Source organism: Aquila chrysaetos, chromosome 18 (assembly GCF_900496995.4).
Source record: "Aquila chrysaetos chrysaetos chromosome 18, bAquChr1.4, whole genome shotgun sequence".
NCBI classification, from domain to species: Eukaryota; Metazoa; Chordata; class Aves; order Accipitriformes; family Accipitridae; genus Aquila; species Aquila chrysaetos.
The window spans coordinates 25082501-25100000 of record NC_044021.1 but is presented as its reverse complement, the minus strand read 5'-3'; the positions used below and the strand labels follow the sequence as shown (position 1 = coordinate 25100000).

The window sequence follows — 17500 nt, the reverse complement described above, 5'->3', positions numbered from 1 at the left end:
GCCAACCCCTGCCCCCCTCCCAAACACTTTCTCACCATTTTGAACTATATTTTACTTAAAACCACTAAAAAATTTCTTCAGCTCTTTGATAAACAACTTTCTCAATTCAAAAGTTCAGCTTCTTAAAAAACTGTATGTCTACCAGAACTGATTTATTCAATCTCGGGAAAGAACCAAGAAAGGAGAAGAAACACTGTCAGTTGCTACGGAACTTAACTTGTTATTTATTATGATCTTTTCCAAAATAAACTTTAAGATTCCTTAAATACATCCAGAATTAAGAGCATAGTAAGACTGTAACAAGTTTCAGTCATAATGGCAGACAGCAGCATAGTGCAAACTATTACTACTTCACACACTTACCTACCTTCTGATCCTGGTAAGGGTTGGGCTTTCCAGCATACCAGGTCAGGTATAGTAACAGGTTACAGTTATGAAGATGAAATCATACAACAGCTCTAGAACTGGTCTTTGTAACGTAAAGAGCAACTAACTTCATGGGGATAACAGATGTCACGTTGGAGGCTGATCTTATGACTTGTTTTGGAAATGACTTGCTCTATTGAAGGCCGTTCTTCACTGTTACTATCGTACAATATTGCAGTAGAAATGAGGTGCAGAATAAAATAGCATCCTGAGTGCTAACCCAGAGTCTTTTCGGAGTAAGATATATAGTACTCTTACTAATGCTATCCAGTGTACTGTTACTATAGCAGGAGTGTTCCCACCGGAATAAATGAGATTACTGCCAAATACTGACTTCCACATGGAAGTACTGGCCTACCTAAGCCTGTTGGTACTGGTACAAAGTCCTTACACACATGCTTAAAATTTTTACTGAAAAATAAAAATCAGTAGTCTAAATCTACTCTTACATTAACATATTCAAATATAGAATAAAGTTTAGAAATTTTATAAAAGTCATCATATTTCAGAATTGTAACCTGATATACCTGTTTTATCCGTTAGTAAATAAACTAATCGTCCCAACTCTTCTGGTATGGTGCTAGTTCGAACAACTGTTCCAGGAATATTGTCATCTTTCATAATCATCCACCCATAGGCTGCCTTACCCATGTCCAAGTTCACACGTAAACTGCAAAGGAAATTTATACCATAATCAGTGTGAATAGTAGGCAAAGTGAAAGTTATAACCATAAAAATAAAACTAGAAGCTCTTTTTAGGATACCTGAAAAAAAAACCAAAACCAAACTTAAAACTATACGCAACAAAAATTTTGGAACAATGCTTTTGTTATGTGTTTGTAGAGTACATATCACATTAGAAATTCAGGCTCCATCACAGACTTTTAGAAGCTACTGCAATACAAACAAATGCAATACCATGCCTTCTCCATGAGACAGATTGCAAGACTTTGTGGAGATTCTTGACAGAATTACATTACTACACTTACACAGATGAGATTATTATACACACTTTATCAACAAGACCAGATCGCTATTCAAGTCACAGTTTTTATCTGTCAAAAAAAAAAAAAAACCAAACCAAAAAAACCCCAAAACCCACCACCTACGTTTTCTTTATGATGTGAAAGTACAAATATTTTTGTACCTCTTCAAGTCACTGTTTTTTCAAAAAATTATTTTTCTTTAGGAAAGTACAACTATATTTGTCAACTTCTCTTTCCCACCACAACCAATCAACAATGCTGCTTGTCCTTCCCAAAATATAGTTACACAGGCTCTCTACTGCAAAAAGAGAACAGTGCCCAAGCAGTGAAACGTACCCTCATGTGATAACATGCGGGCTGCAGTTGCTACTGCCAGCAGCAATAAGGAACCTCTGGGTAGCTCTGTACTAGAAACTGTAATTTGCAGCAAGTTTTCCTGATTAAAGAAGTGCAAAATCAAAAGTATTTTTTTCCAGTTCACTCGGTGTCTGCATATTTTTTTTGGTTAATATTTCCATGTCTACGTCATACAAGAATCAATTGCCCTTGTATTCCTATGTTATAATAAAAAAGTCTTCACTCATGCTGGTCATAGATACCTTTAATGACAATGCTCTTCCCCCAAAATAAATGCTCCAACTCAAAACTCTATGCCACCTTGATCTAAAACTTTAACACGCTACTCTCCTTTAGCTATTCACCACGTTCCTGCTACCACGTCAGAGGAACAGTGACTAAGGAATAGGCACATGTTCATTGCTGTTGACTCTGCTCTAACAGAAATACTGAAAAAACAGCTAGGAAAGTGGCTACGTGGACTATTTGTAAGCTAACTTGCCCAGGGCACAGGACTCAGAGTCCCAAGTTCAGTAACAGGTTTAGAGGAACATGACTCTTAAAACTGTTCAAAGGTATCTATCAAGGTCAAAATACTGCTAACGCTCTTCAGAACTTTTTTAACAGTCCAGAAGTGCTGCTTTACAGCATAACCAAAACAGCAGCCACCAACAGTTTTTGTCTGTCCTCTTGCAATCACAGCGACAGATTGATTGTGAATTATCTGAGCTAACAGCAAAGGGAACAGTGAGTCACAAACTGCAATACCCCATAAAGAAGAGATGCATTTAACTAGAATTGTGAGAACATCTGAAATTTCAACGCACACTGAAAAAATTCAGTTTATTCCACATCCCCTCCTTCCTTCCCCTTTGTACAGCAGAAGACAACACATGTTCCAGCACAAAAAGAAACAAGCCTTTTTGATACAAGATACTTGACCATTCAAGACGGTCTTTTGTTCTTTACCTAGCTCTTATTTTCCCATTAAAATCATCATCAGCAGGAAACTATCCTTTTACCTGGTGATATACCCCAATTAGTTTTGCAGTATCATACCTAATTTCAGCTGCCTTCAGACACACAAATAAATGTAAAAAAAAAAAATTAGGACAGACAACAGAGGAAGGACTCTACCAGATTCTTTTTATTGAAAATGCTACAGTGTAACAAGGAGAAAAATACTGGAAGTCACTTGCCTCACACTGGTTAACTACAGTTTTACGCTGTCTTACTCAATCCAGAGCGAGTACTGAGCAACCAGTATTTGTATGATGTATATCTGTTAACTTGCAGAGTTAGAATATAAGAATCAATGTAACACACTTTACACTGAGATATGTATTAGTCAACAGAAGGAACAGCAAAAGATTTACTACTCTACGGGAAGGGAACCTGCTAGTTAGCCTGCCAAGTACAAAGGATGCTGACTAGCTTGAGAAGAGAAACACGAGCACACTTACTTTATTTAAGAACAGCCAGGAGTAAGCAGAGTAAGTGAAGGATGAAAGCTGCTCATCACACTACTTCAAAGAGGCATTTGGGCTATAAATAGTTTTTTTCTGCCTGGGCAACCGAGACAGGAATTCTGTGATAAAAGCTCTATTTAAGAGCTGCAATCTCAGGTACATGGCACACAGAGAGAAATCCACATGGCTGCTCTACCAATGGAGACCTACAAAGTCATCCAGATAGCAAAAACTGTACTTCAGCAAGATTAAATCAGAAAAGTCTCTCAAAGCTGAAGTGCAGTTCCCATCTTCACTTGCATGTTTTATAAGCATGTGTGTTACCCTGGTTTTGATGTTCTAAACACTCTCTACATGAATTTAATTATAATCTCACTTAAATATAATTTAAAGATAAGGGGAAAAAAAAAAAAGAGCTTCTCTTGCTGAGTGGTGAGGAGAAATCTGTATTTCAAAGCATCGAGGCATTTTAGGAATTACTCCAGCTTTCCAGCATGCACTACATGGAACAAAGTGTACCCCCTTTATGCTGATGGACGTAATAGAAAGCTGGCACCACTGGCCTCCAGATAAATAACATCTCCCCAATGACTCTCCAAGACAGCTTTCTGGCACACAGAGAGATATTGAGTACATGCTTGAATTGTTAAGATGAATAAGGAATTAAACAGGAATAAAATAATAATAATAAAAAAGAACAATCAAAAAATGAGGGCTATAGATGCATTTTTAGTATTAATTCTAAAATTTGTACACTGGATCCTGCTCTGACTTCCTTCACTTAGTGCTTGTTGTCTTAGGGGAAAATTCTGTCTTTGAAATCATTGTAGCCATCACCTAGCACATTACGGACACTGCCGTTAACACTAAAAATGATGGAGGCCTGTTAATACTGAGTTTGCTTTCAAAACTAGAAGTCTCTCCAACAGAGCTTCACAGGAACGGATAGAAATACTTGACTGAAAAGTCCAAGAATTTTTACACAATAAAACAAGGAGATACTAAGCTTACTCAACACCAAGCTATTGTAGTGCCTGACAATATTATCCTTTGTGGACTTTAAGAAACCTTGTTATAGAACCAAAAACATTTTAAATTCACCAGTTTTTAAATCCTTCTCAATTTCATCCGATTTTAGACTCCATACATATCAGTTATTAATGCCCAGAACAGCATCACACGTAGCATTAGCACATCGTTGCATTAGTAACACTAATTTTTAGCAAACCAATTAACATGCAATCTTCAGACACAGTATGTTAATATTGATTGCAGAGAACAGGCATATTTAGCGAACAAAATAGCGTGAAGTTTCTTGTCGCTCAACATCAGCACTAGTTACCCTAGAGCAGGCAAACCTAAGGCAACTTTTATCCAACTTGGGGATTTATTCTACTAAGAGCCAGCATGGCGTTTCTCTGCAATTCAGCTTCAGAACAAATCAACAACACATTTCAGAATCCACACTTCTTTTTACTACTAGTTAAAACCAGATACTTTTGCTTTTATTCCCTCAAAAACATCAGTAGTGTTTTAGGTTAAACAAATTAATATGTACAGGACTTCTGAACTTCATTTTCTCCCAAATGATAATGACATTAGGTCCCTTTATAAAGATTTCTGATTTTGTTTTTTAGCCAAAATAGACACATTTGCCAATAAGCAAGGGCCTTCATTGAGAAAGTTTCAGACAAATACATTTAGAAACTCCAGAAACATTCTGCCTTTCACGACTCAGTGAAAAGCAATCAAGACGTAATGAAGTTAGCAAAGACAATTTTGTGAACAGTGATACCATGCCTAATAAAATTCAAGTATGAGTTTGAATCAAAATCGTATGATAGTTTTACTCAAGCTTTGGTGGGCAGGAAGAACTTCCTGAGAAGCTCTGTATATAAGCAGAAGTTTCATAGCAAAAACCAAAGCCCTGTCAAAATTCCAGATGCAGTATGAGCACCTGTAGTGGTATCCAATTTTTGAAATAAATGAAGTAATTGAGATGCAATCTTTTTACTTTCAGGGCTTCTTTCTAAGTGAAATACTGAAAATCATATTTGGGTCATGTTAGTACCCAAAACTGTACCCAATCCCCTATGGCTATACCCCTTAACCTTCCTATATCCCTAACTCTTGAAACAGCCTTAAACTATACACAGATATACACATTATTTACAATCTAGAAAACAATATGGAGTAATTTTAATGTTACTGGTCAAGAAACAACCAAGAGTGTTTTAACTTCAACATGCCTGGAAAGTTAAATCTTCACAGAAAGTGATTTTTGGAGCCTGACAACTTCTATTAGCTGGCACTAAACAAATAAAAATAGAACAAAACAGAAGTTACTTCTTTTAAACACAATATTCTATCAAGAGCTAAATAAATAAAAAATCAACCCATAGCTCATCCCTTTATTTTTTCCTAATTCCCCTTCTCCTGTATTTTATTTGGAGATGAAATTTCAATATAACACTCCCTTTGTGATTAGCCCACTATATACATTTTTATTTAGTTTTCTCTGCTATCTGTCTGATACTCCAAAGAAAAGCCTCAGATCTGTGTTCTTGTTTGCTTCATAATTGGTCTCAGTAGTTCTCTTGGACTAATTTTTCTAAATTTTGTCTACTATGTAAGCATATAAAAGGAAATGAAAGAAGGTACACATAACACTGTACATAAAACCCAGGCAATGAATGTAACTTTAAAAGAGAACTCAATCCCACACATTTGTGCTTAAATATGTGTGGCAAAAAAATGCGTATCAACCCTGTATTGCTATAGCGACTGTGGCACATGCGGTTTTTCAAGGGCCACATGCAACCTAGGTACAGCTAATTAGATGTTGTAACATAGGTAGAACTTAAAACCTCAGGAGGAAATCTGGGGAATAATTAATGAGAAAATTAATCTATGAATTTCTTACAGGCTGAAAACACAGCAGAGTCCAAAATACAAATAGAATGCATGTCAAACGAGCACCTTGGCACAAGAGATGTGGCATATGCAGTTCAGAATAACAATAATTACTTCCTATTAAAAATGTTTCTTTGTTATTTTCACATTTATCAGGTCAGATGCCTTCTTTCATTAAGCCTCTTGCACAAGGGCAACAATATTGACACTAGATGTCTAAGAGAAAAAATTTTTAAAACACGAATATTTTTAGTGTATTCCAGACAAATTTGGCATTACTTACTGTAACACTATTAGATTAAAAACAGAAAAAAAACTAGGAGCAAACAGGCAATGTTGCAAGGTTAGAAACGAAAAAGATCTACTGCAATACATCAGTTAAAAAATGACTTTTTTAAAAACTGGTTGTGCTTTCTCTATGTAGCATGAATATCAGACATTGTAAGAAAAGCATAAAGCTAGCTCAGGCAGTAGTACGGCACCATACTGGGCAGCATAAGACTTACTCTTAGCATGAGAGACACACACCATAGCTCCTGTTGCATGAAGAAGTCAAAATTAGTTTGTAAAACACCAAGAAGCTTCATATAGTACTTTTCAGTCTCTATATAGATTGCATTATATATCATGGTATGGTATAGAAGCATAATACACGTTTATAAGGACTGCTTAAACTACTTTATGAGCAGCTCTTTAGCTCTTCCACACTGAAAGCTTTGCATCATGTATCTAAAATATATTCTGCCTGGATATGTGAGACTACATATACTGATACTCTCTCATCTACAGGTTATACAGATTAGAACTCCAGCAGGGACAGCACAAACTGCAATATGATTGAAAGCAGCATAGCTGCTTGCTGCTGTTAGATAGGCATTACAGCCCTGCATAGGTGTGAGTTCCCTGGATCTCAGGAATACACAGCAGCACACTGAATAAAACCTCCTTTTTCATATTTGTATGATCTGGGATTTGATTGGCTATTAATGAATTTCAGATACAAGACTCCCTAGCAGTGTTTTCCTCACTGCCCACTGAAAACAGACTGACATAACTTGAATGACCTTCTTTAAATGTTCCTCTTAAAGACCCAGAAAAAAGCAGCCGGGAGCCAGGTAGTGCCCCAAAACTTTACCACTTAAGTTCAAGGCAGTTCCTTCCAGACGTTTGGGACAGCTTATTTTGGCAGAATGGCTCTGTGCTCAGGAGCCTTGGGGTGTCTGAAGGCAAGGATAAAAGACATTTCAGCTTCTGTGTACGCCAAAACTAAAGGATCCTCCTAAAAAGATAGCTGATAAAGCCCCTGTCAATCCAGCTTTAAACTGCTACTAAATATAGAGCCTGGACCATACGTATTTTTACAGATCCCCAGTCAATACCTTATCATTTTATGGTAAATCCTCTACGTTTCTTAACAGCTAGGCAGAAGCACGTACAGCTACAGGACTCACATGCCTGTGTACGTGAGGCAGTAATTTTGCTGAACACTGCCTGGCTAAGCCTAAATTATCTTGAAAAAAAACCCACCCCAACTTTCCTGGCTACATTTTTTGGGGGGAAACCAAAAAGAATCACAGTAAGAGAGTCAAACTGGGTAACCAGGTACAAGATAGTATAACAATGACAAAGCTTTACCTCATCTTCCTCTGCCTGAGGTGCTGAGTTTTCATTAGTGTGACTGGTTTTGCCCTCTGCCCTTTGTCATTCAAAAAATAAACAATCAAAAAAAAATACAAGTTGTTCAACAAAAGGACCTTACTATTTAAAAAAAAAAAAAAAAAAAAAGAGAAAAGGAAACACCACAGGCCTAAGAACTTCCACGCTGGTATCACAAAGAGCAGCAGCATGGATATCTGAGGACACGCTCCCCCAGCCTGCTATGTGATAACTGCACTAGGTGACATAGTCAGGCAAGATCTCATAAACTAGTGGAGAATGTATTTCAATCAATGATTTTATTTAAAACAAGTAATGAAATGGTCTCAGTGACACTGGAGGAACCTATGGATAGGCATTAATGCATCTCAAACTGGCTAGAGCCAACTAGAAAAAAGCCTAAGAATACAGAGGAACATGGAAAAACTCAGAGAATGAGTGAGCATAATCCTGGAGAGATTTATTTTGGTTTAGATAGTCTGTCAAGGACTGCTTTCTATGCTCCTTTCCCAATAAATTTTAAGAAATTCAAATAGATTAACTTTGTAGAGAGACAGATTGCCTACAGAGGCTCCCTGGGCTATGCTTCCTCCAAAGGGGAAGAAGAAACGTCAATTAGAGAAGAGTCATTATTTAAGGGCCAAACATTTCTGGGGGTATGGGGCTGTTCAACACATTTTGTGCATAATAGTTCTAACTTACAAGCACTTAACAGCTGGGCTAAGCTTTCAATGTTTGTTTACTACTACTTTTTCTCCATTTTGCTTGATTCCTTGTACACTACAGAATGTGTGCAATGCTGCTGGCTGGGATTTTTTTTGGGGGGGTGTTGGTTGTTGGGGTAGTTTTTGTTTGGTTGTGTTGGGGTTTTTTTTTACAGTTGCTTTATGTTTATGCTTCTGAAGTCTTACATGCCCCACGGTTAATACCCTTCACACAGTGAAGCAACATTGATCTAGAGGAATATTGAGGATGCAGCTGAATCACAAGGAACTAGCTGTTCCCAGGGCAAAAAAAAAAAAAAAAAAGGTCCTCTTCCTATTACTTATAGGACATACTGTGCAGAGATCAGTTAAACTCTGCTAACAGTTAGCTACCTCCTCCTGACGATCTTCACCAAACATGTCTGGCCATGGAAAATTATTTTTATTGCATACCTGGAATTTCCCTTGCCCTGCAAACCAAAAGCCAAACACAACTGCAAAAAAGCTCTGTATTTAGAAACTTCCTGAATTCTCTAAAACCATCAATCAACACATTTCATGCGTGCATGAGTTCAGATATGCTTTGCCTCTACCAGTCAATCCTACTCTCCCACGCTCATTTCCTTTACCTGTGAAAAGTTCATTATTTCCCCCATATAGCTATTTTAAAAATAATGAGAGGACACAACACCTGGTGCTCCAGCATCATTAGTCTTGTAATTTTCATCTCCAAGAGTTCACACTCCAAATACAGCCTAAAGAATAAGTTATTTCCATACTTAACATCCAGAAGAGAGGAAGAGAAGTGTAGTTGTATTTGAACAGCAGCATGACTGGAGTTGTTTATTTTGCTGCCAGTGTGGGAAGTGACCCTGTATACGAATGATCTGAGTTGAAGAAAACTTGGTATAGAAATAAGATAAAACTCTAGAGAAAAAAGCATTCTCTGATAGATTCCTATCTGATCTTCCATAGAGTAACTATATGGTCCATCTCAAAACTAAACCAATCACATTTTCTACTACTTCCACTTTGAATATTATCTCCCACAAGCAATTGAAAAATGGGATTAGGTGTATCCTAGAAATTATTTTTGGAAAAGAACTATCCCACAAGTCCACTAAACAACTCTTAAGTTGAAAATGAGCTGCTCAATCAACATGTTTTTCAGTGGAGTATGTTGAACTGTCAATATAGAGTCAAATTTACTTACACCACCTATATACTCTTAATCCTCTGGCATCTAGTAACAAAGATATATCTGTCCTTTAACCATTTTAATAAGTTTTGGCTTAGTATGTTTATTATGGAAGAACATGGTGACTGACAAGTGATCCTTTATGCTCTTAGCTCATTTTTCCTTTCCCCTACATGTCTTTGATGATTAAGTGCGTCTTTCAGCAATACGCAGACTTTACTTATCACTTGAATGCAGCACTTTTTGCCTCTTCACATGGAAAAGTTACTTAATACTCAGTAACTGTGTGGGTACGGGGCAAATGACGACATGACCTGAACAGCAGCATCATACAAGCAGTAAGGGAGTTACGACAACAATAGTGTTTAGAAATCACAACATTGAAATACAAACGTGTAAATAAAAAACAAGAGCCAGTTAAAGGAAGTGGAAACTGTTCTAAGATGACTAGTTTCTACAATGAGATCTCCTCAACTCCCCAGGGGATTTGCTGGAACCTTCTCCTTCAACTTCCCAACAGAATCAGTCAGTCTTGCAACACAAAAATAGTATGAAAATACAGGTCCTTTAAGTTATAAAACCTTAAGACAGATACTTCCCGAGCATCAAATTGGTCAAATAAGATAGACTTTCCTTCACATAGACACGTACTTAAAAAATGTGAACACAGTAACACATAAATCATGTAAGCTTAGATTAACTACCTAATGAAATCCTCTTTTTTTTTTTTGTTGGTTTTTTTTTTTTTTTTTTAATACTACATGAATTTAAATATTGTGTGCAAACCTGCGGAGATAGGTCTTAAACCTGTCTACGGTTTAGTTGCTGCTAACTCTGCAGCTAGCCACTGGGCTTATTGAATGACATATCTCAAACTGAAGAGTTTCAGAGAGCATCTAAAATTAACAATCACCTTAATCTAAACACTGGGTATTTTAACAGGAGAGAATATTTCCATTTTGTAAAGGAAATACCCACTCAGGGGAAAAAAAAATAAATTCATTTCAGAGTCAGTGTTCTCACTTCTGTGTCCACAGAAGACTTGATTACACACATGGGTATTATTTCCTGTTCCAGTTTATCTGCAATTTGAATATACAGTACTCATGCTTAATGAATTAATTAATTCAGGGCAAGTCTCTACTTGGTTACACGTGTTAAAAGTCCTCTCATTGCAAAAGTGCACCTACATTATTCAGCCAATTTAAATTAATCATTGTTGTAGTAAAAGGTCTGTATTTTAACCAGAGAAATAGAACCTTTTCAGTATTTAAGGCATTAACAATAAAATTCCTAAATAATAAATAAAATAAATAAAAATATCTAACAGTTCATTTAAATGCATGTTTCCTAAAACCACGTTCTCAGATATACCAAGATTGTATCCTTATTAATAAATTTATGCTAGTAAAGGATTAGATAACCTGATTACTCCAGCAAGATTAACATTATACAAAAAAATACAACAGTATTGTTTTCTGTACAGTGATCCGTCAAGAATCAGCAGATTTGTTGGCACCTTCTCCTTCAGCTTCCTGATAAGATCAATTTCCTTCTCAATGAGAAGCAAGTATAAATTTCAAGAAAGCCACATTCAGTGAAATTAGACATCTGTGTTTTTCTTTCAGTCTTATACATACCTGATCGGGATGATATAGGAAAACAGGAGGAGGAACCGGAAAAGGTTGCGATACCATGGGCCTACAAATCCTTGCAAGGTTACCATAACAACTGATAGTGCGACTAAAGCCAAAAACAGGGCTTTGGTCAGTTGATTCAGCTCCAGATCCAGCAAGCCAACCTAGAGGAAGAAGTATAAATCAAGTTAGTCATTGCTTTTTCTTCAACTGACACTTTGCAGTGCAAACAATCAGGTATTATTGGCTTTTTTATTCCTACCTATTAAAAATCCATGCACTTGTAACAATTAACTGCATTTTGATAACTGAATTGGTTATTGTTCCTATGCTGGCGTGCAAGAGATGGTCCGTGGTTACAGGACAATGACAACTCCCAGAACGAGTGCGAACTGTCCCAGCCGGGCCTTTGGAATGCCTTTACATCTCACACGTCTCTCCCCCATCCCCTGATCCAGGACAGGAACACAGGAGGGCAAGGAGAAAAGACAATTAAAGATCAACAAATGAGCAGGAACGCTTCCCTTCTGTCACGCATGCAGCAAAAATGCTGGCACTGTATATTTGTAGGGTAGCTGCTGCTCGTTTACTGCTAGAAGATCAAAAACCTGGTAGATTCAAGAATCAACAGACAAACGTGACAGAGCTACCTTCTCATTCACAAAACTAGTGTACTGTAACTTGTAACTACACTCCCAAAGGGGTCTGTAAATCTGACCTAATTTCATGGAAATAATTTTTAATTGTATGAAGCTTTCAGTTATTCAACATAATAATAAACAACAACAATCAAGTGGAATATCCATTTTCAAACCAAAATAGTAAAACAGAGCTTCAACTTTTCATGAGTAAAAAGGTATTTGATTTAGAAACATTTTAGCAAAAACACTGAGAGGCTCTCTTTCATCTACTGTTTCTCATGAAAAAAATATTTTTAAGCTATGTAACTAAGACTCTCACCATTTCAATAATGTATGCTGTAAGCTAAGTATATATACCCCGCTTTTTGGGATGCTCTTGTAGTCAGTAAAATATGTGGGAAAATTATGTCAGGAAGAGTTTCCTAGGCCCCATCACGGATGCCCCTTTTATCTCCAAGTCTTGCCAGTAAGACCAGTAAAACATAACACTTCCTTAGATAACAAACAGTCTGCAAAAGAACCGCTTTAAATATAGTTCTTAAAAATTCCAGCAATCTTGCTTACACACGGGCTGTCCCTTCCCTAGAGAACCAGGCAGCTGAAGACCACAGCGGCTGATTTATCAGCTGCATTTAAAAAGCAGCACAACGAGGACAAATATCTTGCAATTTCCGCTGCTTCAACTACTACATAGTTTATGCTTGAATTATTGAGAAAAATAGGTTTTTGGATTAAAATGAAGAAAAATTAAGCCAGGGAAGTAGAGCATGTTTCAAAGCCCAGATCTTTTTGCGTTGACAAAGGCAGCCTAAGTTTCAGGCCTCGCTGAGGATCAGATGAAGTCATTATTCATTCAGTCAGGGAAAAAAGACTCAATTACCTCAACCTAAAGATGCTATCAATGAATGCAAAGTGCATATTTTACTCTATTCATCCAAATCCCATTAAAAAGTGAAAGGAATGATTTAATCTGGCCTTCTAGAGTTGGTCTTTTTTTGTAATAAAATAAAGAATCACTGTCTTGCAATATGCATAACCACTACCTCACACTTTTTTTTCCTGCATCATGGTAGTGAAAGCCTATCTCTCCCCTCAGCTCCCCCCTCCGCCCTCTGTAAAAACCCCACCCCAGAATAGAAATGAATAAAGAGCTTCTTTGGAAAGAATGCCACTTTTTGGACAGAAACATTAAATTTAGTCCACTGCACACCGATACGTAGCTAATTCAAAGCATTAATACCTTTCTAATTGATGAAGACAGATGTGAATTTAAGTTTGGAATCCAACCAAAATGTGTTTGGAGAGATATTAAGAGAATAAAAAAGTTGATGATGAAAAATTTTCACACAGTAAATCTCTTGCTCAAGAACATTTGGTTTGTTACTAATAATGTCATCCTTTTTAATGTAGATCATACTATTGGCCGTAGTCAATTTTAATAGTTTCATTTCCTATAGCCAAGTGAAGGCAATTGCAAAAGCCTACTTAAGGCACACAAAGAAACTAAGTTTTAATAGAAATGCATTCTCCATTTCTCAAAAATTAGTTACTATAAAGTACTGAAATATACTTAATTAGTTTAATTCTGTGCCTTTCCACTTAAACAACTTCTGCACTCAAACTAATGAAACACTGCTGACTTATCCAGATACATTTCATGTAGAAATTCAGCAATATTCTCTAGAATTCATCTGAATACTGAAAAAGTGAGTAAACTTAATTTTAACTACATTGTGATTTTATCAAAGCATTTGTAAAATATACCATCTTAAGAAAGTGATTTCTTTCCTTTTGAAAATAATCATACCCTGAATAATTATGACAATATAGGAAATAGATGACTTAAGAATTGGAGTAATTTTCCACATTTATTGCTATTTCCCATATCAGAAAACCAAATCTTCTTCTACTTGTCATAATATTTGTTCTATTTGAAACAACTGTGTTAACAAAATTAAACACACCACTGGAAATTTTATTCTCCAAGGGAAAATTTGTACATAATGTCTAAGACAACCACAATAGTTTTGCAAAGGGGCTGCTCTACGATAATGAACACAATAATTGCCTGTATAATCTAAAATGCTACTAATGGCAACAACTGCAAATCCGTTTAGCTCCTCTTTAATTTATGCACGAAGTTTTAAATAGCTAATGGTTCTCAGTAAAATAATGGCTTATACCATCAATAAAAAGTATGGCATTGTCTACCTGCACCAAAAAAAGCCTATAAGTTTTTAAAATAGTTTGGTTTTGAATGAGGGAATGATTAAAAGGCTAAACTGCACATTTTGGACCACAAGGTATAAGTCATTATCTTATAAGAAAAATCTTAATTAGCAAAAGTTGAAAGCAACAAAAAAACCTCCTTTCTGACTACTGAAGTCAAACACGAACAGCAATATTGCTATTGCTGCCCTAAATGCTTAACTTTTGGGAAAGGTTATCCTCTGAAACTATTATTGTAGTAATAGAACAATTCCTCTAATATTATAAAAAGTGTATTACTTGGAAAATGAGAAAATATTTTTATGCTGGAATATTTAAATGCAAAATTCTATAATTACATGTTGCACAATGATAAAGATATCTCAAAATAGTCCAGTGCAGTCATTTTTTATTCAATTACAGTTTAAAGTGCATTAGAAATAACAGGCCTTTTTTAAGGGCCCTACTTTAATATTGCTGAAGTATCTTAGGAGATACTTCCCCCTGCCACCAAATTCGTCCACAAAGGTAATTATATTTCAGTAATCAGTCCAGTTCTGCACTGACAAACACCATATTGACGACAATGAAATTTCATGGTATGTATGTTTGAGATAGACTTTGGCTTTAATTTGCATCACAAGCATAAAAATTTTCTTTCCTATTCTTAATCCATGCTCTGAACTTAACTTTATTAAACCTTGAACACTAGTCAATTATTCACGTTTTCATTAATTCTAGTCTAAATCTAGATGTAAGCAGCTATGCAAAGAGTAAGGTAAGTATTTAAAATTACTAAAATTCTAATAATATAGCTTTCTTCTTTGGGCTGACAAAACCAAGCGTTGCCTAGGAAAAATGATTCATGGATTTCATAATTTACAAAAAAATAATTTTTATATAGAGTACTATATACAGTTAGCTGCATATATCTGTAACCCTACGGCTTTCTTCAATAATCTGTTAAACCTTTCCTATAGTCCCTAGGAATAATAGATTATTAATCTGTGTTTAAAGACTAAATAGACACATCATTACCTGTTTACCTTAATCTTTGACACTAAAACCAGGTACAGCAACTTCAGAATCTGTAATTGTTTCTTCTTTGTTAGATCTCCTAATTTTAAGGTTATTCCTATGATTCAAATTCTTGACTGCTCAGCAATCCAGATAACCACATTAAGCTAATATAAGCATGAATCAAAACAAGTAAAGCAAGTGAATTCAAGTTTAGGAAGCATCTTTCCTTAATTCACTGTACTCAAGTAAAGGTCTGACAAATACATTTCTCTACAAGCCTGTCTTGATTAACGAAAACCCCACCAAATCTTGCATACAGTATGCTACACTTTTTGATCAATATCTTACTCGTTCTTTTAAGCAGTAGATTCAACGGTAGCAAAAGCGAAGAAAACACTGAAATATATAAAGTGACCATTTCATTAAAAAAGTCACACCTCTGCTTTCTCAGATCCATTTTCAAACAGCCCAATCACTTGTTTAGCTGCAAGAGCAACAATGACAAACCTTGAAAACATTTTCTGAAGCACTAAAAACCTATTACAAGTTTTATTCATTTTAGAATTAGAGCAATAATTGGGGGGGTGGGAGGGGTTCTCCTTAGTAAAAATGAAATAAAGTTTAGTTATTTAGTCCACACCAGTGGAGTTATACAAAAGTAAAAACCAGAAAATAGTCCATTTGATTCCAATAACTTTTCCTGTATCTCCTTTGGCAAAAAAAGTAGGCATCCTTCCTGCCAGCTTTAATGCAACCCAACATCACTTTGAACAAACCGAAGCATTTGGCATTATGTTAACATTGCAGGTTTATGAAACTGAATTACACCTATTCCACACTAACTTCAAGAAACATTTTTAGATATTTAGCATTAATTGTATCCCGAGAGAAACAAATTACAATTACTTTTCTGCATTCTTACAAAAACCAGCCCATATCCAACAGACAAGCATTTAAAAGAATAGAAATATTTTAAAACTCAAAAAGAAATACACAGATATCATCCAAAGGAAGAAGAGTAAGCTGCAAGTAGATAATGTTGGGGTTTTTTTAATGTTTTGATGCATATTCAAAAACAGAGGCTTAAACACTGTTAAAAGCAAAATAAACTTATTACATTTTGAAATTATCCTTCTGACTTGCCTGTTTTTACTTCAACAGGCTATTCATAACCGCATAATATCTGTTTGAAATAACCCAATCACTTTAGAAACAAAATTCCCTTTTGTAGCTAGTAGTATCTATAATGCTGAAAGAAAAAGAAGACTCAAACCTTTCTTTCTCTCTCTGCCTCCTTTATTTGTCCATTTTATATTGTTGCCTTTCCAGACTCAACATCATCTGAGTTTAGATACTCAGAATGAAACTTGAAAGTCCTCTCCAGGTTTTTAGAGGTGCTTAGCCCTCTCTAATTCAGTCTACTAAAATAAAAACTGTAAGTGAGCTATATCCACAACTGTACTTAAATAGTGGCAACTTCAGTTGCTTGAAGTAAGGCACTCATTTTGACAAACACTAGCCACGGATTTCATAACCTTAAGTGTGTCATCTTTTTAATTTGTGTCCTGATTTATCCTAACGCCAATGCTTTACTGTATCTGTAATAAAACATCACATTTCAAAAGATCAAAATGAGAGAGATTGAAGGTGACCCATTCTTAACGCCCAGTTGACCGCATCTGCTTTTCATTAACACTTTCGCAGTTTGCTCAACTATCCCAATGTCTCTAAATATTCTTCAATCTGATGTCTCTTTTTAGAATCTGTCTTTACATCTAACAAGGAAGCCAGATCTTTGATATTTGCCTCTACCTTATTTCAGTATTTTGCTGTAATTTGGCTGAAGGCTGAGGAGAGTGGTGGCAGTTAAAGAACTGCCGTGTCCAGTTTGGGCAGCAGAGGGTGCTCAAGGTTGGCACTAGCTACTCTTTTCCAAAGCTCTCTGTCGGGAACGCAGCCCCCAGCCCAGCACTGCACCTTTCCAGTCGCTTATTTACCTCCTTTCGTTTGAAAAGTTCAGAATTATTCGAAGGGCTTTAACAATTCAGATTGTGTGCCGAAACTACTATATTTCCTTCTTAGCAAAAAGTTACACTTCGTATACCTTTATACAGTCACAGACTTGCACCTTAAGGTGCCCGTAGTCAATGCTGTGCGACCATACGTTCTCTGACTTTGCTATGTATTTGTCACACAGAAGAATGATACAAATGTGCACAGAACATATTAAGAAACTGAAAAGGTTAATGGCTCCTTAAACTCTGGCATCCATATAGGGATTGTGCTGTATTAGTAACATACCCTCC

At 36.0% G+C, this 17500-nt stretch overlaps 1 protein-coding gene across 2 annotated transcripts in view; it reads right to left on the bottom strand.

Annotated features, from left to right (window-relative positions):
- ATP9B (ATPase phospholipid transporting 9B (putative)) overlaps positions 1-17500 on the bottom strand; it is a 171179-nt gene that overhangs the window by 44564 nt on the left and 109115 nt on the right. For both annotated transcript variants that reach the window (XM_030041747.1, XM_030041748.1), the window contains exons 12-13: positions 11329-11489; positions 954-1096 (exon numbers count right to left, since the gene is read on the bottom strand). In XM_030041747.1, the coding sequence (XP_029897607.1) occupies positions 954-1096; positions 11329-11489 (304 nt within the window). The remainder of the gene's footprint in view (positions 1-953; positions 1097-11328; positions 11490-17500) is intronic.